At 43.6% G+C, this 26,371-nt stretch overlaps 1 protein-coding gene across 1 annotated transcript in view; it reads right to left on the bottom strand.

Moving 5' to 3' along the window:
* Window positions 1–26,371, bottom strand: part of LOC144755247 (scavenger receptor cysteine-rich domain-containing protein DMBT1-like) — a 1,092,132-nt gene that overhangs the window by 414,025 nt on the left and 651,736 nt on the right. The window contains exons 15-16 of the mRNA XM_078643990.1: window positions 20,377–20,706; window positions 18,824–18,877 (exon numbers count right to left, since the gene is read on the bottom strand). Of these exons, the coding sequence (XP_078500116.1) occupies window positions 18,824–18,877; window positions 20,377–20,706 (384 nt within the window). The remainder of the gene's footprint in view (window positions 1–18,823; window positions 18,878–20,376; window positions 20,707–26,371) is intronic.

Genomic DNA, 26,371 nt, shown 5'->3' with positions numbered 1-26,371 from the left:
TGCATTAATGAAATTGCCCACCGGAGGGCACTACTAAAAATACCATGATGTCGCCAGTGTATACCAAATATATAAACTAGCGTGAAAAAAAGTGAAAAAAAGTAACCGAATACTGACAAACAGACAAACACTAATATATGATTAAATATATTTGTAAATATGTACATAATCATGGCTGATAAGAACGCTGTTGGTTACAAATGTATAAAGTTTCATGGGTGATTATTGAAAACGCAAAAGTTAGCAAAAACTACATTTCCCAACCTACTTCCTGTAATAGGTAACAGGAAGTGAGGTCAGCATTAATTTGTTTGTTTTTGGCGCGCCCTTTAAAGAATATAGGAGGAGCTGGTGTAAAGGTTACCTTACCGTGAACAAGCAACTGTGTGTTGTGAAACGCGTTGGTGTGTTGTAACCCGAATTTGCTGAATAACCTTGACAAATAAAGGTAACTTGGGAAGAATCTCGTTGTGAGTGCGGACTAATTCCCTCTCTGAGGGATTTGTGGCAATATTTGGAAAGCGGGGCTCTGCTTAGTAGCCCGACACCGGTGGAGAGAGCGCCAGGGGACCACGAGAAATTGAGCCAGAATTGTGTTCGATATATATATATATATATATATATAGTTCAAACAAAGTGCCCTTAGCATCAGAGAGGCACACTGACAGGCCTCCTCCTATCCAGGCTTCTAGTATAACGTGCCTTTCCACTCCACCAACAAATAAGTGCCGACGCGTTTCAGGGAAAACATCCCCTTCCTCATGGGCTGCTGAAATAAACACTCGAGGTGCACAGTTAATCAATTTGCCACTATTTTATTCAGCCAACTTTGAAAGAACACTCGACCTTACTGAAAGGTGAAGAAACAAAAAGCATCGTTATGCACTACAAGTCCCAGTATTCTTTGGTGGACGGTGAACTTAGCACACGCCTACCTGGGGGCTTGGCTGAATAAAATAGTGGCTAATTGATTAACGGTGCACCTCGAGTGTTTATTTCAGCAGCCATTGAGGAAGGGGATGTTTTCACTGAAACGCGTCGGCACTTATTTGTTGGTGGAGTGGAAAGGCACGTTATACTAGAAGCCTGGATAGGAGGAGGCCTGGCAGTGTGCCTCTCAGATGCTAAGGGCACTTTGTTTGAACTATGTTGCTTGCACGGCGGCCCGGCCGTGGAGAGTGCACCATCGGCGGCAGACATCACATTGGCTTTGTCAGCTGCATGAGGCTCTGAGCTCCGAACTGGTCGGGACTCTTGGAGCACAGGACTCCAGTTTTGATTCACGAGCTGAACCGCAACACAGCCTACTAAGGCACGAAGGAAATTGCATGAACTTTGAAAGAACACTCAACCTTACTGAAAGGTGAAGAAACAAAAAGCATTGTTATGCACTACAAGTCCCAGTATTCTTTGGCGGACGGTGAACTTAGCACACGCCTACCTGGGGGCTTGGCTGAATAAAATAGTGGCTAATTGATTAACGGTGCACCTCGAGTGTTTATTTCAGCAGCCCATGAGGAAGGGGATGTTTTCCCTGAAACGCGTCGGCACTTATTTGTTGGTGGAGTGGAAAGGCACGTTATACTAGAAGCCTGGATAGGAGGAGGCCTGTCAGTGTGCCTCTCAGATGCTAAGGGCACTTTGTTTGAACTATGTTGCTTGCACGGCGGCCCGGCCGTGGAGAGTGCACCATCGGCGACAGACATCACATTGGCTTTGTCAGCTGCATGAGGCTCTGAGCTCCGAACTGTTCGGGACTCTTGGAGCACAGGACTCCAGTTTTGATTCACGAGCTGAACCGCAACACAGCCTACTAAGGCACGAAGGAAATTGCATGAACTTTGAAAGAACACTCGACCTTACTGAAAGGTGAAGAAACAAAAAGCATCGTTATGCACTACAAGTCCCAGTAATCTTTGGTGGACGGTGAACTTAGCACACGCCTACCTGGGGGCTTGGCTGAATAAAATAGTGGCTAATTGATTAACGGTGCACCTCGAGTGTTTATTTCAGCAGCCCATGAGGAAGGGGATGTTTTCCCTGAAACGCGTCGGCACTTATTTGCTGGTGGAGTGGAAAGGCACGTTATACTAGAAGCCTGGATAGGAGGAGGCCTGTCAGTGTGCCTCTCAGATGCTAAGGGCACTTTGTTTGAACTATGTTGCTTGCACGGCGGCCCGGCCATGGAGAGTGCACCATCGGCGGCAGACATCACATTGGCTTTGTCAGCTGCATGAGGCTCTGAGCTCCGAACTGGTCGGGACTCTTAGAGCACAGGACCTCCAGTTTTGATTCACGAGCTGAACCGCAACACAGCCTACTAAGCCACGAAGGAAATTGCATGAACTATGAAAGAACACTCGACCTTACTGAAAGGTGAAGAAACAAAAAGCATCGTTATGCACTACAAGTCCCAGTATTCTTTGGTGGACGGTGAACTTAGCACACGCCTACCTGGGGGCTTGGCTGAATAAAATAGTGACTAATTGATTAACCGGGGGTGCCGCTCGTTTTTAGAGGTTTTTGCCAGCGTTGTCCTGTCTCATCTACCACTTGCTACAGGAGTAGCGGACCTGTTGCCAAGCCTAATCTGCCACGGAGGAAGGAGTAAATTGCAGCGAGGCCGCAGAGGAGGCGAGAGGCGCGGCCCCGGGACTGCGAGGTACAGCGCTGCTAACATCAGCTGTTTCCTCTTCCCGAGGGTGCCGCGCCCCCTCCCAGTGCCCCGCCCCCTAAGGAGTACTTAACCTCTCGCGGCCCCCGCTTCGCGGGTGCCGCTCGCTTTCAGAGGTTTTTGCCAGCGTTGTCCTGTCTCATCTACCACTTGCTACAGGAGTAGCGGACCTGTTGCCAAGCCTAATCTGCCACGGAGGAAGGAGTAAATTGCAGCGAGGCCGCAGAGGAGGCGAGAGGTGCGGCCCCGGGACTGCGAGGTACAGCGCTGCTAACATCAGCTGTTTCCTCTTCCCGAGGGTGCCGCGCCCCCTCCCAGTGCCCCGCCCCCTAAGGAGTACTTAACCTCTCGCGGCCCCCGCTTCGCGGGTGCCGCTCGCTTTCAGAGGTTTTTGCCAGCGTTGTCCTGTCTCATCTACCACTTGCTACAGGAGTAGCGGACCTGTTGCCAAGCCTAATCTGCCACGGAGGAAGGAGTAAATTGCAGCGAGGCCGCAGAGGAGGTGAGAGGCGCGGCCCCGGGACTGCGAGGTACAGCGCTGCTAACATCAGCTGTTTCCTCTTCCCGAGGGTGCCGCGCCCCCTCCCAGTGCCCCGCCCCCTAAGGAGTACTTAACCTCTCGCGGCCCCCGCTTCGCGGGTGCCGCTCGCTTTCAGAGGTTTTTGCCAGCGTTGTCCTGTCTCATCTACCACTTGCTACAGGAGTAGCGGACCTGTTGCCAAGCCTAATCTGCCACGGAGGAAGGAGTAAATTGCAGCGAGGCCGCAGAGGAGGCGAGAGGCGCGGCCCCGGGACTGCGAGGTACAGCGCTGCTAACATCAGCTGTTTCCTCTTCCCGAGGGTGCCGCGCCCCCTCCCAGTGCCCCGCCCCCTAAGGAGTACTTAACCTCTCGCGGCCCCCGCTTCGCGGGTGCCGCTCGCATTCAGAGGTTTTTGCCAGCGTTGTCCTGTCTCATCTACCACTTGCTACAGGAGTAGCGGACCTGTTGCCAAGCCTAATCTGCCACGGAGGAAGGAGAAAATTGCAGCGAGGCCGCAGAGGAGGCGAGAGGCGCGGCCCCGGGACTGCGAGGTACAGCGCTGCTAACATCAGCTGTTTCCTCTTCCCGAGGGTGCCGCGCCCCCTCCCAGTGCCCCGCCCCCTAAGGAGTACTTAACCTCTCGCGGCCCCCGCTTCGCGGGTGCCGCTCGCTTTCAGAGGTTTTTGCCAGCGTTGTCCTGTCTCATCTACCACTTGCTACAGGAGTAGCGGACCTGTTGCCAAGCCTAATCTGCCACGGAGGAAGGAGTAAATTGCAGCGAGGCCGCAGAGGAGGCGAGAGGCGCGGCCCCGGGACTGCGAGGTACAGCGCTGCTAACATCAGCTGTTTCCTCTTCCCGAGGGTGCCGCGCCCCCTCCCAGTGCCCCGCCCTCCCGTCACACCCTCATAAGCAAGGGCTGTAACGCGTATCGCGGGACGCGCGCGGGTCGCAGCCCGGGGCGAAGCCCGGGCAAAGGGCGAGCCCGTTTAAGCCTGGACAAGTCTGGCCTGGGCCAACCCATCTTCTTTCCCATCTACCTATTGCTATCTACATCGCATCTTGGCTCCCATTTGCTACTACTCATAACGCTTAAGATTACACCAGTGCTACAGCGCCACTATGACAACTAGGGCAATGAGGAACAAGACGGCACAAGGAGTGGGTCCGGTAATTGGGCCGATTGACCAATTCATCAACAAAGCTAATGACGCGATCAATCAGGGGATCGTACTCCTAGAAAGACATGTCTCCCAGGACCTCGCAGCAGCACGAAGATCCTCAATGGGTCCTTTGGCCTTAGCCAAAACACCCATTCAACAGGAAATGAATGTTCCATTACTGCGAGAAATCCGTGCTGAACTTCACACCATCCCAACGAGCGTTGACCTATCTGTCACTCATCTATCACTCGGGGAAGATACTCTGGATGACCTGGAGAAAACACCTACTTTGGTGATCAGTCCCACCCAAACCACCCCAATCCCCCTGTTAACTCTGACTGGGTCGCAATTCTTAACCGAGTCCCCAGCTCCAGTAGTAGTTTCTCCAACAAATACTGACAAGGAGCTAAGGGAGGGTCCTTTTCTTAGTCAAGACAGCACAAGACCAGTAGTTAAGACTAAGACTAAGCAAAAAAGTCTACCAAAGCGCACTAGGCCCAAAAAAACGCCCTGTAACAACTACCAAAATAACGTAAGCCACTCAACGTCGGTGAACGGGGTTGACCCCTCTGTTTCAGTTGCACCGCCGGATGACGTTCATAGGGGTCATGGTGCTGCCAACTCAAATTATCTTGAGCTTAATTCACAAGTGCTAGATATAATTAAGGACCTTATAAAAACCCAACTATTACCAATAGAACGAACCTTAAATAATATCGAAAAGCAGATGGCAAGACTAATCAACACCAGTCATCTCACTCCACCCACTACCACCCTAGCTTCTTTGGCTCCCATGACTGTCACCCATGCTAATGCAGCCACAGCAAAGAAATCTACACCTACGCCAATAACTCTCCCGAAACAGACTCCCCACAGCAATAGTACAACCGTTGTAAACAATCCTTCAACATCTAACAGTTCATCACTTACTTCCAACACGAACATCCAACCAGCCAATATTCAGACAGGGAATACCCAGGTATCATCTCAAAAAGGACCACAGAAAACCACACAGAAATCCACACAACCTAACCATTCGACTGCAAAGGCCCAGCAGCCAAAAATACCATACGAACACCCATATAGGGCTAGACAGGTTCCAGCATGTATCACCCTTCCCCCCGAATGTGGAGCCTATGTCCTTGTATTGGTAAACGTACCAACACTCAAACAAGAACAGAGTGAAACAACATCATCCCTGAAAAACAAGATACTCCATTGGTTAAGCTTGAACTGTAATTTCCCACTAGAATGTGCTGGGGAAATTTCCCACACCCAAAGAGTAGGTTGGATAGGCCCCCTACGTAAAAAATTCGAGGGGGACTGCGTAGCCATTACCTTTAGAAATCCCCAGTGGGCTGAAAAGACGCTAGCTAAGGCACCCCCACCTTCTACATGGGAATTCAATACAACCCTTCTCCCATTGGGCTATTTCTATAGGCACTTACTAAACACAAACAACAATATCCCGCCTACCTCTATGAATCCTTTTTCAGAAAGATCCTATCCCTCCACTTCTTACCCCCCCACTTCTTACCAGAATTCCAAGTTCTTATACCCAACAGGCTCGGTACAGTGGCATCAGAGCCAAACGCCCATACCGCCAGCTACCCATCCTTATCTCTCTGAAACCCCTTATCAAGAGAATGGAGATAATCGATGGAGACAAGCAGCCCCCCCACTAGCTACTCCTTATAATATTCCAACTTATAATAGATTTAACGCTCTCTCTGGCCTAGACTTTAACGACTGACTTCCCAATTTTTATTCCACCAGGGAATTCCCACAACCATCTAAATCAGAGCTGATCCTATTATCTAATTCACACCTTATCCTTGAAACAGCTTCAACATACCTACCTTTAACCCCCAGTAAACCCAACTGTTCTACAACAAATCACGATAATATAAATGCTATACCAACTGTAACATCGGCCCCAATTAATCGGGAAGCCGCTGAACGGTTTGCTAACACAGGTAATCCCGTTGATTTCATTCCAGATACTTTGCAGATTCATTTTATTTTTTGGAATATCGCAGGTCTTTCCGCAAAGAAGAATGACCACGATTTCCTGAGCCAGATCAATTTGAGCGGTTGTATCTGCCTTCAGGAGACGTGGGCCATAAGGCCAATACACATGTTGGGCTTTAAAACTTTCTGGTCACCTGCGAAGAAATCAACCTCTGGCAGAAACAGCGGAGGCTTAGCCACTTATATTACAAATACCCTTCCCGTGGATGAGATAATCCCCTTAAGATTAGATACAAACTTCCAGATTATAGTGTTAAAGGTTACCAAACAAAGACTCTATTTTATCATAAACTTCTATAACAACCCCTCTCACTCTGACATGATTACTCTTCTCCCAGAGATCTCTGCAACATTACAAGAGCAACGAATTAAATACATTAAAAAGACATGCACAATAATCTGGGGAGGAGACTTCAACCTCCATCTATGCAGTAATAGCGATAACAACAAGTGCGGTATCAGTGATGAGGTTGATACAAACCTTACACACTTTACACATTCTAGTGTGGGAGAAACAATGACCGAAATTATGGCTGAACTAGAACTAAGCTTTGCTAATGAAACAAAGATCCCACCCGTTCAATTCCAGCCCACATTCAAAGGAAGAGGTCTAACAAGCCTAATTGATTTTATACTGATTTCACCCCCCATAGGATTCACCGTAGAAGATTTCAAGGTCCCTAACAATCCTTTAAGTGACCATTTTCCTATCATTATGGTTCTTGCTGAAACAATAACGAACAAACCACATGACATCCTGACTGCTCTAAATCAAAGTGATTTAGAATTAGGCTCTTTGAATGGCTTTACATTGAAGTGGGGCAGTGTTGACAAGGAAGCAACAACCAAAAAAATAGTTGTAAATAACCAAACTGATATCATAAATTGCTTGGACTCTACCACACAATCAAGCGAAATTATAAAAAGCTTTTTGACAATTACAACAAGTATACAAAAAGAACTAACCAAGAGGCACAAGCAAAGGCCCCAGCCAAAGAAAGGTTGGTTCAACTCAGCATGCACAAAAGCATCTACACGTTTAAAGGAAGCTCTAAATAGTGATCATAGGGACAGAACTGAAATCATCAGACTTAGAAAGGAGTACACGGCTGCTTTAAACAATAGGAAAAAAGAAGTGAAAGCTGAATTATGGTCAAAACTGATCCAAAGCTCGGAACTAAACAATAGTGCCTTGTTCTGGCAGGTAGTTCGTTCCCCATTTTTAACAGATAAAGACAATTCTCCATCAATTGATGTAGCTATAAGTCAACATGAATGGGTGAGCCATTTTACAAAAGTCTTTGCGAAAGATCCGACCGAAGACACAGATCAACTTGAATCCCTGCCACACATCGCCTATCCTTTAAATCTTCATTTTTCCCATGAAGAGGTCCAAAAAGCCTTAAAATTCTCAAAAACAGCTAAAGCCCCAGGCCCGGATGGTGTTCCTGTTGACGTTTTCAAACACCTCCCAGATCTTTGGACCCCTCTACTAACTAACGTCCTGAACGCCACCATTGAAGTGGGCCTCTTGGATTCTTGGAAAACATCAACGTTGGTACCCATTTTCAAAAAAGGAGATCGAAACAGTCCATCATGCTATAGGCCGATCTCCCTCCTGGATTCGTTAGGCAAGATGGCAGGACGAATACTCCTCGACCGCCTCCAGGAGTGGGCTACCGATCACAAAATCATCTCAGACCTACAATACGGTTTCCGGGAGGGACTAGGAACAGTTGATCAGGCCCTAAATCTATCCCTACTGGCGGGCAAATATCTGGAAGCTAAAGGGTCTTCGTTCCATATGGCATACGTCGATCTCTCCGCAGCGTTTGATTGCGTGGCACACTCAACGCTGTGGAGTACTATCTTGAAAATGGGAGTTCCCACGCCAATTGTGGACTTTCTATGAGAATTGTACACAGGCACCACAGGCAGGGTAAGATTCGGGGTGAGGGGTGAGCTCACTGACACCTTTAGGGTGGAAAAGGGGGTCAGGCAGGGGTGCGTACTGGCCCCCTTTCTATTTACCCTTTACACGAACGGCTTAGAGGCCGCCATGCTACAAGGCAGCAAGGACCTCCCTTTAATAGCTCGTCGGCAGATACCAGCACTCCTATATGCCGACGATGCTGTTATTTTAGCAAGAACACCAAATGAATTACAGCTGGCCTTGAACAGATACAGCGCCTTTATGGCAAGTTTGAATCTGAAACTAAACGCAAAAAAAACCTATACAATGCACGCAGGGGAGAAAAGAAATGTAAAACGCAGGAAACTATTGGTACAGGGTGAACATCTGGATAGGACCACAACCTATCCCTACTTAGGGATCGTCATTGACGAAAAATTTAAATGGACCCCAGCCATCAATGCAAGGAAACTGGTATTCCTCCGAGAGACATCTTCACTAAAAACCTTTTCACAGAGATTGGGGCAGCGACCAATTAAAGAATTACTGCATATATATAACTCAAAATGTGTAAGTACAGCAACTTATGGGGCGGGGATTTGGGGCTTTACAAACGTGGACTCAATACAAAGAATAGAGAACTTTTTCCTGAGATATTTGTTGGCGGTGCCAAAAACTTGCTCCACCTATGCCTGCCATACTGAGCTGGGCATTGATTACATCACAGACATTATAAAATTGCAGCCAATAATGTTGTGGCGCAGAATATGGGTCACTGAGCAATGCCATTTGACTAGGGCGATCATTCAAGACATCTTAACATTAGACTACTCTAAGAAGATCAAATGGTTGTCCTATGTCAAAGCGCTACTAACAGACTTAGGATATAGGAAGTACTTTGATCATCCATCGCTGATAAAAGAAATCCCAAAAAAGAACCTAAAAAGGGAGTGCCTCATTCATCTACGCCAGCTACGCTTATTATCCGAGGTCCATAAACCATCAGTCCAACACTCCTTACTAGTCCAGACTGTGTTTACTGTTGAACCCTACTTGAATTTTAAATTATCACAGTTTGAAAAAATGTTGCTCACCCGTTTCAGATTTGACCTGTTCCATCTATTGGTTGCATTTCCAGAGCAAAATGTCAGGACATCCACACTTCCCATGTGCCCCTGTGACCAAGTGTCCTCACAATCAACGATACACACAATGTTATTCTGCAAATTCTTTACTGACCCCCGCAAGCGCTGGATACTGCCTATCTTGAAATTCTGGGGTTTTCGTCAATGTCGCCCAGCGTATCTGGCACTTCAGTACCTTGAAAATGAAAACTACGCTAAAGCGATCGTCTTCTTTCTTAAATTTTTTATACGTCATCGCACAAATTTATAAGTACGAATAACATTGCTATTTTGCACAAACGAAGGAACTAAGATAACAGGGAAATTGTATGTTACTATAAATGTCGAATAACTTGCACAAATAGAACTGAGAAGCACTTGCTATTTTTAATATGCTTTCTTTTAAAACAAATGCATACTTAACGGTTTTTAACCTTCTTGATAAACTTGTAACTGTCTTTTCTGAACTTTTATGGTGTTTTTATAAAACTACCGAATAAAGTCATTATTGAATTGAATTGAATTGATTAACCTGCACCTCGAGTGTTTATTTCAGCAGCCCATGAGGAAGGGGATGTTTTCCCTGAAACGCGTCGGCACTTATTTGTTAGTGGAGTGGAAAGGCACGTTATACTAGAAGCCTGGATAGGAGGAGGCCTTGTAAGTGTGCCTCTCAGATGCTAAGGGCACTTTGTTTGAAATATATATATATATATATATATATATATATATATATATATATATTACCTACTGGCGGTCGCCAGTAGGTATATATAGTTAGGATTTTTTCTCTATGGGATTTTTGAAAATTCTATGTCTAATAACTTTGGCGTTTGTGGACGGAATTGGCTGAAATTTTCAGGAAAATGGCACATTTTGTTTCTGAGCAGCCCTTAAAAATTTGGGGGGGGGTTCGTCAAGGGGGGGCCGAGAAAAAAGGGGGGTCCCAAAACGTGTTTTTAACATTGAGTTTTCCATAGGGCGGTTGGCCTCACTTTTAGCCCGAACGGCTGAATGGATTTGCACGAAACTTGGCAAAATTGTAGGGACTGGTAGCCCGATGTGCCTTTGCTAGGTCTCAATATATGTGCTTCAGTGGATTTTGAAAAAATTAACGTTCAAAAAAAGATATATATCTGTAACAGCGGACCGGGCAGCGCTCCGGTTCGCGGACTTTTCGCGGTACGGAGCTTTGTGAAGCGAAGCTGATTGGTTCTCCGGCGTCTGTGAACATTCCAAACAGTCCGTAGCGGCCGCCATCTTGTCTCTCGGTAGGATCGAGAGACAAGAGGAGGCCAAAGCGAAGGGGCAAATGACCATAAGGGGGCATAGTAGATCCTCGCTGACCCCCTAGGTTTGATGTGGAGGTTTTAAAAGGGCCCCGCGGGGCAAAAAAAAAAATAATAATAATAATCGAACGGCTGAATGGATTTGCACGAAACTTGGTAAAATATTAGGGACTGGTAGCCCGATGTGCCTTTGCTAGGTCTCAATATATGTGCTCCAGTGGATTTTGAGAAATTAACGTTCAAAAAAAGATATATATCTGTAACAGCGCTCCGCTTCGCGTAACGGAGGTTTGCGAAGCTGATTGGTTCTCCGGCGTCTGTAAACATTGCAAACAGTCCGTAGCGGCCGCCATCTTGTCTCTCGGTAGGATCGAGAGACAAGAGGAGGCCAAAGCGAAGGGGCAAATGACCATAAGGGGGCATAGTAGATCCTCCTTGACCTCTTAGGTTTGATGTGGAGGTTTTAAAAGGGCCCCGCGGGGCAAAAAAAAAACAAATTATAATAATCGAACGGCTGAATGGATTTGCACGAAACTTGGCAAAATTGTAGGGACTGGTAGCTCGATGTGCCTTTGCTAGGTCTCAATATATGTGCTTCAGTGGATTTTGAGAAATTAACGTTCAAAAACAAGATATATATCTGTAACAGCGCTCCGCTTCGCGGAGATAAAATTATCTCTGTATTACCTAGCTGTTGCTAACACCAGTTAGCGACGGCTAGTAGGAGATAGCGACCATCTTGGGCCCCACTTTGCATGTGAGTGATATTTATCACTAATGACATGCAAAGTGGGCATGCCAAGATGTTAGCGACTGGAAACAGTCGCTAACATCGCTATCTCCTATTACCAACTTTTGGAAATATTCACGATAAGCGCGAATATCTCCAAAATCTACCACCTGCCCTGAGCAGTTCTTAGCCATGTTATCCAATGGGAGGTGGATAACATGGCTAAGAGCATTAGCTCGGTAATGCATGAATATCGCTGAGTTTTCAGCGATATTAATGCATTGCGGTCGTTTTTTATCGTATTTGCGATAAACCTTGATAATAGCAAGGTTTATCTGCGATAATTTCTGAAGATGCTTAGCGGTAAAAAATTCGTTGCTAAGCATCGTTAGGGATAAATATCGCTTAACTTTGGTAATATGCCCCAACGTCTGTTAACGTTCGATTCGAAGGAAATCAGGAAGTGTTGAAAAACATTGTCTGCGCCATCTTGCCTTTTTTCAAATGCCACACTTCTGTCGTGCACGGCAGTCATTTTAGATGCCTTGACCAGACCCACTCTCTGCACGCTGTCGATCCTTAGCATGGCTCCCCACCCTCGCAAGCATCTCCCCCAGGCAGTGGTCACCCCCGCTCTCTGTCTTATGCATGGGTAATAAACCACCCCCCATCTGCGCTGCTCTTCCCTGAGAATCACACCCTGTGCCCGCCCGACACCTCCCTTTCGCCCTATTCACTACCGCACCCTCTGACACTCCTTTTCCTCTGTGTCCGATTGTCCAGGCTGGTCCTAGGGTATCAGCTAGCCCTGCAGATGTAGTTTATGGCCCCAGCTGTAAAGAATCACCCCTCTTCAAAGGAGTTATAGTAGATCAAGGCCCACACTCGATGAGATCCGTCACAGCAGACGCGTTCCTATTATCTGAAAACCATCCTGTATTGTGATTGGGGAGGGGACCGAGCCTGAAGCGGAAGATTCCAGGGATGACTCTTTGTACATCAAAGTTTTTACAATTATGTGTCACATTAAAAATATATAGCACTCCAACAAAGTAGTAAGATTATAAAACTTTAATAACTTATAAATATATACAAGAAAACAAAAACAGTAATAACATATAAACATTTTTAGGGAAAAACAACGAAGTAGCGGTCGCTGTGCGAATAGACCCAACGCAGCACAACGTCCAGATTTCACTGATTTCGGAATCCGGCGTGGGGCGTCGCGAGGGGTGGGTCATCAGTAGCAAACTGTTGTGCGAATAGTTCCAAGGCAGCAGAACGATGGCACCAAGGTGATGTCCAGTAAGTTGCTGCACTGGTTTTGGTATCCTACAATGCTGCTCCGAATAACGGCGTGGGGCGCCCCGGGGGAGGCGGCGTGAAGGGGCCTCTCCAGGTGGAGTCTCGTCTGTTGTAGTGGGGCGCCCCTTTACCGTTTCAGTTGCCATTCCGTCCGTTTTTGGTCCACTGTGTCAAAAGCCGCAATTCAGCTGAGTTGCGCCCACTCTTGCGGTGCAGCGATAGGCGGCTGTCACAGGACTCTCAAAATGGCGGCAGGCTGTTTCCTTTTTGGGCCTGGTCCACTGAAATGGCCCTGGGACACCTTGGAAATCGGACGCTTGTCTGCTAGGTCTTGGACCCCATTCTCGAAAGCGTCCCCTCCGCCTTGAGAATTCATCAAAAGTTTTGGGGGCCCCGACTCCTGCAGGCTTCTGGTGGGGAGCGGCTGCCATGATTGCTCGGGGAATGACTACGACGGAGCCACGAGATGGTGGTGCTTTCATGGTGACGCCAGCTTCAGTCTGAAACATCCAGAAACAAGGTGGGGCTTTCATCGTTTGGGGAAAAAAAAAGTTTTCATCCAATGAAAAGTGTTGTTTTTAGGTCATATGATCAAGCCTTCCATCATTAGGAAACCAAAAGTAAAATGAACCAATGAAAAGTTTTATAAACAAGTCACATGACCTGTTATGCGGCATAGGGTATAAAATGCGGAGAAAATACGTTGGCACGTGAGGCGGCGTCAGTAGCGGACCGATGTGCGAATAGGCCGAAGGCAACACAACGCGCCAAGATCCGGATGGCACGAGGTGGTGTCCAGCAAGTTGCAGCACTGGTGTGGCCATCCTACAATGCTGAAAGTCGGCGTGGGGCGCCCTGTTGGCCTGTGAGTTCGCGTCAGTAGCGGACCGATGTACGAATAGGCCGAAGGCAGCACAACGCGCCAAGATCCGGATGGCACCGAGGTGGTGTCTAGTAAGTTGCCGCACTGGTGTGGCCATCCTACAATGTTGAAAGTCGGCGTGGGGCGCCCCGTTGGCCTGTGAGATGGCGTCAGTAGCGGACCGATGTGCGAATGGGGCCAAAGGCAGCGCAACAATGTTTTCTGAATAGAAGACACCACAAGGCGCTGAGATGCCAAGATCCGGATGGCACCGAGGTGGTGTCTAGCAAGTTGTGGCACTGGTGTGGCCATCCTACAATGCTGAAAGTCGGCGTGGGGCGCCCTGTTGGCCTGTGAGATGGCGTCAGTAGCGGACCGATGTGCGAATGGGGCCAAAGGCAGCGCAACAATATTTTCTGACTAGAAGACACCACAAGGCGCTGAGATGCCAAGATCCGGATGGCACCGAGGTGGTGTCTAGCAAGTTGCCGCACTGGTGTGGCCATCCTACAATGTTGAAAGTCGGCGTGGGGCGCCCCGTTGGCCTGTGAGATGGCGTCAGTAGCGGACCGATGTGCGAATGGGGCCAAAGGCAGCACAACAATATTTTCTGAATAGAAGACACCACAAGGCGCTGAGATGCCAAGATCCGGATGGCACCGAGGTGGTGTCTAGCAAGTTGTGGCACTGGTGTGGCCATCCTACAATGGTAAAAGTCGGCGTGGGGCGCCCTGTTGGCCTGTGAGATGGTGTCAGTAGCGGACCGATGTGCGAATGGGGCCAAAGGCAGCGTAACAAGATTTTCTGTATGGAAGATACCACTAGGCGTTGAGATGCGAAGATCCGGATGGCACCGAGGTGATGTCTAGCAAGTTGCTGTACTGGTGTGGTCATCCTACAATGCTGAAACTCGGCGTGGGTCGCCCCATTAGCCTGTGAGATGGCGTCAGTAGCGGACCGATGTGCGAATAGGCCGAAGGCAGCACAACGCGCCAAGATCCGGATGTCACCGTGGTGGTTTCATAGTTGAGAGGCACTTCATCTGCAGTGGGGCGCCGAGATCCGGATGGCACCGAGGTGATGTCTAGCAAGTTGCTGTACTGGTGTGGTCATCCTACAATGCTGAAATGTAGTGGGGCGCCCCTTTACCGTTTCAGTTGCCATTCAGCTGAGTTTCGGCTGCTCTTGATGCTACAGCGACAGGCGGCTGCAAGAGGACTCTCAAAATGGCGGCCTGTTCTTTGGATTTGGGCCTGGTCCACTAAAATGGCCCTGGGACACCTTAGAACTCGGACGCTCGATTTTTTTTTTCCTTTCCTGTACATGCAAAAAAAGGTAAATGCCCGGTACGTTACACGCTTCATCTGCCACGATGAACTCTCCAGAGGAAACCGAAAAAAAATATAGTTGTGGTAACTATACCATGCATCGTCATATGGAGAGGTGGCACCAATTAATTATAGTGCTGCATAAAAGAGAGATTTGGAGGAGAACCCCTGACCTGCTAGTACATTCATCAAAGAAGTGGCACTGAGAGCTTCAGAGGCAAGGGAAACGGTCCCAAATATTTAGAAGAACTTTGGAAAGATTAAAATGACATGTTTAGATTGTGGCAAATTAATTTCATGTGGACAGATGAGTGTTACTCTAATAAATACAGCATATGAACGTCATCATAGTCGATGGTTGGTAGAGACATTTTGACTATATCCTGGACCTGCCCGTCCTCGCCCAAAATGGCGCCGGAATAAATGGGACTCGTAACTCCTTGTTGTGTACTGGTTGCAGAACCTTGAAATCACGAGATACGTATGCAGTTTTGAAGCACATGGCGGGCGGGGACGAGAATTGATTGAATATTTCGACATCCCTATTGATATTAAGTTCTGATGTGTTATTGATTACTGTACTGTTGAAAGTTCGAATTAACGTCACCCATGGTACTTGCCCGCAAATGTATATCTAGATAATTTTATTGTAACTGGCCCTGTCGTATTTTAATTATAAAATGTACGTCCACCGATTCCGTAACTGTTAGACACCTTAGTTCTTGCAACCTAATGGCCCGCCCGTTACGTTCCTCTACAGTGTAAATGTCTATTCATCATATACGATTACAGTTTGCTCTGTGGCAGGCCCACGTGGTTATAGGCTCGTATTTGTATAATGAAATTTTCACAATAAAGGTTTTTAAAAGAAAACATGGTAGTAGTATATACATTGGTAAAGTTTTTAATAATAGTCACTGTTTTAGAATCATTAAAAGGCAAGTGAAATAAAGCAGACCAATTACATGAAGGGTAAAAGGTATAATACGAAGGAACGCAGTAAAGATAAATGGTCAAGGGCTGTTGTGTTTTCTATTCCTGCAACATAAAGTGATCGATAAGAATCTCATATTCAGGCGTATCGGCGACTAAGACAGCAGGTCGACCCTCTTTTGCTCAACGGCTCCGTCATGGGACGAAGAAACGCTCTTTTTCTCGAAAAAAGAATATATTTTACTTGCAGGACAGTTGTAAATTTTCCGGGAAAGTACATTAGCCTGGAACATTATAACATATATTTAAGAAAAAATAATGTTCGGAAGTAATAAAAAGCGTAATTTTTAGGTCATATGACCAAGCCTTTCATCATTAGAATAAGAAAAGTAAAATGAACCAATGAAAAGTTTTATTACCAAGTCACATGACTTGTTATGCTTACGTTACGCGCTGCGCGCCCCGGATGACTTCCGGATGCGCTAACGCGGCGCGTCATATGACGCATTACGCGACAACGCAGGTCCAGAATATAGTCAAAATGTGTCCACCAACCAGCGGTCGGAACACAACCCCTTTCAGCAGGCTAAATAGTTCTGTTAAATGACAACAGAAGGGACAGGCAACAAGAACCATTAGTCAAAGAGGGGAGGGCTAGTTCTTCTCTACCGGGTTACATTGGGGCGCTACCAGAACTGATCGAATTGGTAGTCTACAGTGTTTCTGGATGTTTCAGACTGAAGCTGGGGTTAGCACGAGAGCAGCACCATTTCGTAGCTCCGTCGTGGCCATTCCGCAACCAATCATGGCAGCCGCTTTTTATCGTTATTTTGGGCGGGGTGGATGGCGGAGCCGAGCTGTTTTGCAGCCATCATTGTGTGGAGTTCAGTTCATTTCACTAGTTTTGTATTTGTCATGAGGGGTTGTTCCTAATGTTTCTATTTTAGCGAGGTCAAAAAGAGATCCCATTAGTGGCCTACTGATTTTGCTCGATTCCTTTTCTTTTTTTTTTTACACGATTTTTCGTTATCTGCAAAGACTAAACAGAGTATTGCGACTCTGTGTTTGTTTGTAAATAGAGAATGAACCAAAGAGAACCAATTCTAAAACAGTAAATACTTGGATAACAATCAATCAAATGGAGAGAGAAGCAGGCACGACGTATTACAACGGGGGCAAAGGCCTGCGTTAACTACCCTTCACTATGTGCAAAGAGAGAGTACTCCTAATAGAAATGAGGAGGGGGGGCACCATTCAAAGCAGATCAGTGTGCATAAACACGAAAATGTTTTCACTTACCACGTACTTGACATTCGACAGCTTATGATATTTGCTATTAAAAAACCATTGAAATTCACTGAAAAAACCATAGGTTATAGACCATATATAGTTAGGAATTAGCATTTACAAAACCTTGAAAATTCACTGAAAAAAACATAGGTTATAGACCATATATAGTTAGGAATTAGCATTTAAAAAACCTTATTTTACTCACACAAAACCATTGAAATTCCATATATAGTTAGTTGCACTAACTATATATCGCGCACCCGCAATCCACTGCTGATGATGTCACATATTACATCATTCATGACATGGTCAGTGACATCACTGATGACATCACTGATGACATCTCAAATGACATCACTGATGACATCACTGATGACATCTCATTTGACATCAATGACCACATCACTGATGATATCATTCATGTGACAATACAATGCATCTCCTCACATTTTAATATAACCTCTGTTTCACCCAGTGTTAAAAACAGAGTATAATTTTTGAAACCATTGACACACCAATACTAGTTACTACATACGTACTCACTGATTCCTATGTCTACACACACATTCACTCATTCACCCATACAATCATTCATACATACAATCACTCATCTTTACAACACTATCATATGGACTCATACATCTATACAGACACTCACACTCTGCCACTCATCCATGGAGTTACTCACACACCTAGTCAGTCCTGTAAAGAATCAATCACACTTCCATTTTCTTGTCTATACAGTTAAACATAGAGCACCTTACATTTTCAAACATATACTAACACATACTTACTTTCTTATAGAATCATTGATACAAGTACACATTGATCTGCACAGAGTCACACACCTCCCAGCCAGCCACACACACACTCAGTCTCCCATACAAATACTTGGACAATCAATCAATAACCCATATAGTTAATCATATAGCTACTGATGAACACATGCAGCAGTTTACAGAACAACAGACATAATGATGCACAAATTAAGACAGTTTAGTCACTAACCCATGCACTCAGTGAGACACATTTAATCACTCACTCATACATTCAGTCATGCACCTACTAAATCCTTCGTCCAGACAGTTATACATCTACTCATTCTTCAATGTGTAAAACATATTTAAACTTTATAGAAACACACAGTCACTGGATGATGTCATCAGTGATGTCATCAGTGATGTCATTTGAGATGTCATCAGTGATGTCATCAGTGATGTCACTGACCATGTCATGAATGATGTAATATGTGACATCATCAGCAGTGGATTGCGGGTGCGCGATATATAGTTAGTGCAACTAACTATATATGGAATTTCAATGGTTTTGTGTGAGTAAAATAAGGTTTTTTAAATGCTAATTCCTAACTATATATGGTCTATAACCTATGGTTTTTTCAGTGAACTTTCAAGGTTTTGTAAATGCTAATTCCTAACTATATATGGTCTATAACCTATGGTTTTTTCAGTGAATATATATATATATATATCTACATACATACAAACTAACTAAAACACAACAGTAGTCGATCCGTCAGTCTGCTCAATGTTACAGTTTTTTCTTTTAAGAATCTCATAATATAGAGTGTTATTTGCCAAGGGTGAGCATAGCATTAAGTACATTTCGAAAGATACAATCAGATTTCACATCAGGCTGCCATTACCTGCTTGTGTAGTAGTGGATGTTGGTTTTGTTGTTGTAGTTAATGTATTTGCCCCTGCAATAGAAACACAACACAATGCTTGTTTACCTAATGAAGAAAATATAGTACATTTTCAAAATTGGTTTGTTTAGTTTACCCTTTCACATTCACCATTCGTGTAGACATCTTCAAACCTTTCAGCCATAAAAACGGGACTCCTTTCAATATCAGAGAGTGAAATCTATGTTTAAATTGTTAACCTAGATTCCAAGCATTTTCGTGGGTGTCAATGGGGTGCACTATTAATGTATGAGGCAATCTTTCTCTGTATTTTCTAGTTTGTATTTTTCTGCATTGTGTCTCTAGAGGACAGAATTGTTATAATAAGTTGTATCTTGCCATCCAAAGTAGGACTGCCAGTTAGTAAAACAAATTAAGAGACAGAAATACAATTATTAAAGACATCTACCCTTTAGAAGAAAAATATTAAGAAATTCATATACAAACCTAATGCACTATGGAAATCAATGAAATTAGATTTTAAATAAAGTTTAGATAGTTTTCCTTCCAATCTCTTGAAATATATGTATAAGCAATGAGCATCCGTAATAGCTGGAGGAGGCCCGTTCTGAGGATCTGTCTAACTCCTCTCAGGCCTGATCACTTGTGCGTCTCTAAATTCTAATACTCCTTTCACAGGAAATATGAGAATTCTGTGTTTCATGGTATTACCACATGGCTACAGTTTTTCGCAAGTTAAATTTACACAGTTAAACCCCCACAGCTGTTTGGGAAAAATGCAGGGGAAATACCAACACATGTACAATTTAAGTTGCCACATTAAGCGTGAAATTCTGCATATTATTCCTAATTTGCCTAATTTAAAGCACCCTACATATACCTCATCCCTAGGCATTTGGCATTTGCCATAATGTAGAAAATATCTCACCCCCATCTACTTTAATTGTGATTGGGGTATTGATACAGGTTCAAAGATAAAAGTAATGTTCTTCCTTTTCCCCATTTTCAGACAGAATATTTGCTTCCTGCTGTGCCTTAGCAGTCTCACCACAAATTTGCTCCCTTACTGTAGGAGATAATCATTCCACCTTCTCCAGAATGAACCCTATTCTGTTCACTTCCACTGCCACAGTGTGAGAAACACTAGTTCATTTGTTTTCTTTGCCACAATATTTCAATACAAGAATCGCTTCTTGTTTAAGCATTAGGCAGTTAAAGTTTCTATGCTAATCCAGGTTTCCCTTTACCACTGTCACAACCACAAAACATTTTCATAGAGTTACTTTTCTTGGATTTGTGCTCTAATTTTACATGGAGTATATATAATATAGTGTAGAACAAACCAGACATAAGCTCTAAATTGCACAACATGGACTTACAACCCACCCAATACATATCGAATAAATGAAAATGCAGTTTACATTTCAACAATGCATCAAACAACCAAAAATGCATTAACCTAAAGACCACCCTAAATCACTCTTCTTCTTTATTTGAAGATATAAAGCAGGTGAGTTTCTTTTATTCTTCATAGTAAATATATTACAGAATACCTGAGCAGACGACCCCAGCGTCATTGATATGGAGACAGTTATTTATGTTCCATCCTTTGTTGGGACAGGCCCACAGGTGAGCTTCTTGTCCTCTACAGAGCACATCATCTAGAAGAATGCTTCCAGTTCCTTGACCGAAAAAGGCCCCTCCAGGAGACGCCAGGACAGTTCCACAGCCCAGCTGTCTGCACACAACTTGTGAATTCGCTGTACTCCAGAAATCATCACACACGGTCCCCCAGGCGCCTCCATAATAAACTTCTATGCGGCCAGCACAGCTCTGTCCTCCATTAACCAGGCGTAGGACCACACTTTCAGTATCACGAGGAGCTAGAGGGACAACAATGACATAAACCTCTTATCATGTACATAAAAGTATGTAAAACTATAGAAAAAATTAGAACAACAATAGTTAAGTCACAATTTAGTCATTATCCCTGACCCCAGGCTACGAGGGATTAGGGTTTTTTCCGTTTCTCAGAAAGCAGGAGTCTCCCTCATTCCTTTAATATTAAGGGCTTTCACTTAGTGATTGGATATGTGTTCTAGTGAATACAGGTGCCAAATGTACAATATAGAGACCCAGGTTAACATCCTGCCTCACCACAACTTCCAATACTTATGAAGCAATCGCTTAGTCTCCACTGCCGTACATATTCTTCTTTTGTTTGAAAGCACTACAATATCCTAGGGCAGGTGTGTGTTTAAAAAACATCATGGAAAGATGTTCTGAAGAAGATTCACTCCTTACTTTCTAACTAATCACAGTGCCAATCATTAAATGCAATTTCAGGTGTCAGAGGCCAAATGTGACTGTGCATTTGTTTAATTCCTGGTCAATAACTGTTCTCATTTATTTATTTATTATTGCTCTTGCAGTTTCATTAACTAGCAAGCTATCAACGTTCTGAATGACTAATCTAGCATTGCCACTCCATACCATTCTCTTAGCCAGTGGTCTCTCCAGAGTGGGACCTACTGCAGGTCCATCCTACTTCTCCAAGGTTACGTTATCTGCAGTGTTCTTCTAATGTGGGACATAGAAGAATGTACTAGATAGGCCTCAGTTCCTTCTATTCCTTTCTTTGCATTTATGGACAGGCTCTGACACACAATATTGACCTTCAATTTGGTACACCCATGATGCCCAGAGGCTGCTGAGTATTGTGTCTCAGTTGAAATCAGGGTCTGGCTTGTACTGTTTATGAGCAGGAGCAATTTCTGTCTCTCTGCCAAAAAAAACCCAACAGCCCTTGGAGGATATCAGACTGATGTCCCATTGCAGAACACTGGCCTAAGACGAACCTAGCTCCCTCTCTTGAGTAATGAAGAAACCATGGATCCCATGGCAGAATTGTGTCAGTTGGAGGTCTGTGAGATGTTGCTCAAGTCTTTTATGAGTTTATGTGTTCTTCTAAAAAACATAGGTAGAAAAAAAGCTGCACCCGGAATTGCTGCCCAATCATTTTCTTCCTCCCTGCAACTCCACCTAATACAAGGAAATGAATGACGCTGCTAATTGCCAGGCTCCCTATCTGTGATGAAACTGGACTATCATACTCTGTTGGACTGCTTCACTACACTTGCCTTTGAAGTTTACAGAAACACTACTTTATGGTGGTGTAAAAGCAGGGATCATAAGGCTACTTAACTGGGATGCCTAATGATCTATGAATACTCTTCTTTTTTATTTTAAACTTTTTATTATTGAAGTTCTTGTATCAAAAAAAAAAAAAGGTAATACAAATATTAACAACCAAAGAGTACAAAATCATAGTTTACAGAAAGCATCTTCCAATATTACTCAAAATACGATTTCCAAATTTTATCAAATTTCCTTATCCCCCCAATTCGCTGTGCATAACGAAATTCACTGAATCGAACGTTCCTCATTTTCTGAAGCCAGGTATTAAACAAAGGAGCTTGTGTTAATTTCCAATTCTGGAGCACCAGAGATCTCGCTACTGCCATCATAATAAATAATAATTTAACCATCTGTTCTAACAATCCAAGATCAGAATCATATCCATAAAGTATTAATTTAGCGTTATAGACAATCTGAATCCCACAATACTTTTGTAACTATTCAAAAATTTCATTCCAAAAGGCACAATTTTAACACAGTGAGCTATAGTGTGAGACCAATTAGCAGGACTATATTGCAGACATCTAAAACATGTGGCACTAACATTCACAAACATTTTGGAGATGACGGCAGGAGTTCGATAGAGGAGCCATTTGCTGAAAAAAATCATTCTCCTCCAATTAGAACCTCGAAGAACACTAAAATTCATCTTATTGATACATTTCCAGGTATTCAAAGTAAGAGCATGATTTTCTTGCTCGTACAATTTTTTAATGACTCTTGTACTAAGATCTGTTTCAATATGTTGAGCTAAGCAACGTTTCCATTCTCCTGGCTTCTTACTCTGAGGAATCAAAAACAAATCATCCCTCAACTGAGAGGGAGAGTCAATCATACTTGGCTCAGCTTGTCCCAGGGTTTTAAAAATTGAAACATAACAATTTAATAACATAACATTTCCTGAGATTAATCGCTGCATCTCTCCAGGTGACAGCCAAGCCCCTTCTCTTAAGAAGTCTGACAAAGTACAAAACCCAGCCCGTTCCCATTGAAGAAACAATATCTGCTCCGACTTTAATTCCCATAAAAATAAGAGTATTCCTTAAAGGAGTTCTAGAATTGAACTGCGGAAGGGAATACCTTTTTAGAAAAACATCGCGCCGTTTGAAAAACCAATACATCATTTTATACCGAGTGAGTTTTGGCGATTTAGGGATGTGAAGAGGAGCTGGGGTTTGAACCTCTTGACTGATTTGGTCAAAAAAGAAATTAATAAATAATTTTGGACTTTGCATTCCTAATTTAAATCGTTCTAAATATTGGGCGAAATATCCACTATAATAATCTCTACGTTTGGGAACAGATAAGCCTCCCAATTCAATATCCACGTAGAGTGTCTTCATTGCAATCCTAGGGCGTTTTTTAGCCCATATAAAACTTGAGAATAGTGATTCTGCTTTTGAAAAAAAACTACTAGGTAAGTAGCACGGAATAGCTGAGAATAAGAAATTAAAAAGTGGAAGTATAGACATCTTTATAAGTGCCACCCGACCCATAATAGTGAATGGCAATGGATCCCATCTAGTAAATAATGATTGCACCTTATGTAAAAGTGGGTCATAATTTAACTTAACTAAATCAGATACCAAATTAGAAAACATAACCCCTAAATACCGTTTTGGTCTTAAACTAATACATCCAACTAAGTCCGCATGTAAATCCACCTCCCCCCACCACACACTAATATTTCAGTTTTTTTTTGTTAATTCGGTAACCTCCTAAGGCCTCAAATTCTTCGAAAAGCTGTAAAACAGCAGTCTGAGATTGGATATCCGTCTTGATTATCAACATGATATGATCGGTGTAGAGTTGAATTTTGGCCATAGATAAAATTGGTGGTGGAATATTTACAGATTCAAGAATTGCTATAGCTAACGGTTCAATAAAAAAAGCAAAAAGAATAGGGGATAAGGGGCAGCCCTGCCTGGTGCCCCGTTGGACCGAAACTGTGCCTACCATAACAGAATTAATAACTATATTAGCTTTGGCACCCGTGTATAAGTTTTGAATTAAACTAATAATTTGTGAAGGGATACCCAAGTGTTTTAAAATAGAAAATAAAGTTGTCCACACCACCAAATCAAAAGCTTTCTCAGCATCTAATAATAAAATTAAGGCCGGGATTTTTTTAACCTGAAAATAATCTAACGCTTCCGTGAGAAAATGGGTGTTGGTAGCTAGCTGCCGGCCTGCCACAAAACCATTCTGATCTGAATGAATAAGATCCGCTGCAATCGTGTTAAAACGTATTGCAAGTAGTTTAGTAAGGATTTTATAATCGGTATTAAGTAGTGTGATAGGCCTGTACGAGTTAGGGTCTTTTAAATTTTTACCTTTCTTTGGAAAACTAACAACAATCCCCTCCCCAAAAGAATCCGGAGCTTGACCCCCCATTAACATATAATTAAATAATTGTAATAATAGATCAGAGAAGATACTAAAGAAAATTTTAAAAAATTCCGCCGGAAGCCCATCCGAGCCACATGCTTTACCGATTGGCAAATTCTTAACCACAAATTCTAATTCTGATTTAGAAAATGTACGCCTCATTGAATCACTATCTACCGGAGTTAACGAGGGCAAATTATATCTAGATAAAAAATTTGAAAGCCTGGAGTGATCTATTATTTGCTGTTGACTATAAATTTGTTTATAATGGGACAGCATGATAGTGCCAATAGCGTCCGTCTGTGATACTTCAGCCTGAGTAACAGGGCACTTTAAAGAGTGAATTAAATTTGCGGCAGCCTGCTCTTTTGCCTGCCATGCGAGAAGTTTACCAGAAAAATTACTCTCCTCGTAGATCCTCTGAGATTTTATTGAAAATTGCTGTTCACTCTGTGTGAAGATAAACGTATTAAGCTCACGTTTAGCCTCATTTAATCTTTTTTGTACATCGCTAGAAGAATTAACTTGGCGCAATAGTGTAAGTGAATGAATTTTTTGGTAGAGTGTGGTTTTAGTTTGTTCAATAGTGCGCCATTCTTCTGCATCTTTACTAATTATGATACCACGGACAAAAGCTTTTAATGAGTCCCACACAATATGGAGTGGGGCTGTATCTAAGTTACGTGTTATGAACTCGACAATTTCGATTTTTAAAAAAGAGATCCAATTATTATCCTGCAGATACGTTTTATTAAATATCCATTTTTTAGGAGACTTAATTTCTTCGCCTACTTCAAATTCGATTAACAACATTGCATGGTCTGAAAACCCATTATGAAAAGATTTTTGATAAGTAAAATTTAATAACCTTGAAGCCAAAAAAAAATCTAGTCGAGACGAAGATCTATGTCTCCCAGACCAACAAGTGAATTCTTTTTTCTGTGGAAATTTGGTACGCCATGGGTCACCTAGATCTAATAATGATATATACTGCATGATAGACCTTCTTGATTTAGGTTTAGATTGTTTCCTTGACATAGCGGTAGAGTCTAATTTCACATCCATAAGGATATTAAAGTCCCCCCCTATCACTATGTCCCCCCTAACTAATAACAAAGATTGAAATAACTCATCATAGATTGAGGCACGATCTTCCACTGGGGCATAAAAACTAACGAAAGTAATTGGTCTTCTCCTATTTTTTATTAAGCACGTGACCCAGCACCACCTCCCTGTCCCTCCATTTTCATACTGAATAATTTCTGCATCTAAATTTTGATTTAGAAAAATGGCGACCCCGCTTTTAGATTCTTGAGCGCATGAAAACCCTCTATATGACGACCAAGTTTTAAACATAGAAAAAGAATCAATTTTGGCGATTGAGATATGAGTTTCTTGAAGTAATACGACAGCTGGTCGCTCAGACTTAGTCCAGAGTTCAATCGCTCTCATTTTTTTTCGATTATTCAACCCATTAACATTGAAAGAGATCACTCTAAGCCCAACCATAGACATCTAAATAAATCATTGATACTAAAAGACACATCTTGCCAGCTTCTTTTCCCATTAACATCAAACAAGAACTTCAATTTTTTTTTTCTTTTTTCCCCCACCCCACTCCCCTTAACAGGTGCTCCCCTCCAGCACCTAGCCCTGTGGCCCTGCACTACACCTTCACCTCCTCCCCACGCTGGCCACCTGACACTCACCCCCCTCATGAAGGCGCCTTGTTGTTGCGCCTATAACCCTGTGACCCCCCTGTTCCTCACTTACCCTCCCCCCCACAATCATATATACAATGTCTATTTTAGGCTTAATTCTGCGGCAACAGGTTAAGCATCTCAGGTGCTTCATCTACATCAGTGAATAAATGGAATTTGCCCTTTATCAAAACTTTTAACTTTGCCTGTTGGGCCATTGAAGCTTGAACGCCCCTATCCTTAAACAATTGCATAATCTTTA

Source organism: Lissotriton helveticus, chromosome 5_1 (genome assembly GCF_964261635.1).
Source record: "Lissotriton helveticus chromosome 5_1, aLisHel1.1, whole genome shotgun sequence".
NCBI classification, from domain to species: domain Eukaryota; kingdom Metazoa; phylum Chordata; class Amphibia; order Caudata; family Salamandridae; genus Lissotriton; species Lissotriton helveticus.
The sequence above is the reverse complement of the archived record's forward strand: the minus strand, read 5'-3'. Positions and strand labels throughout refer to the sequence as shown.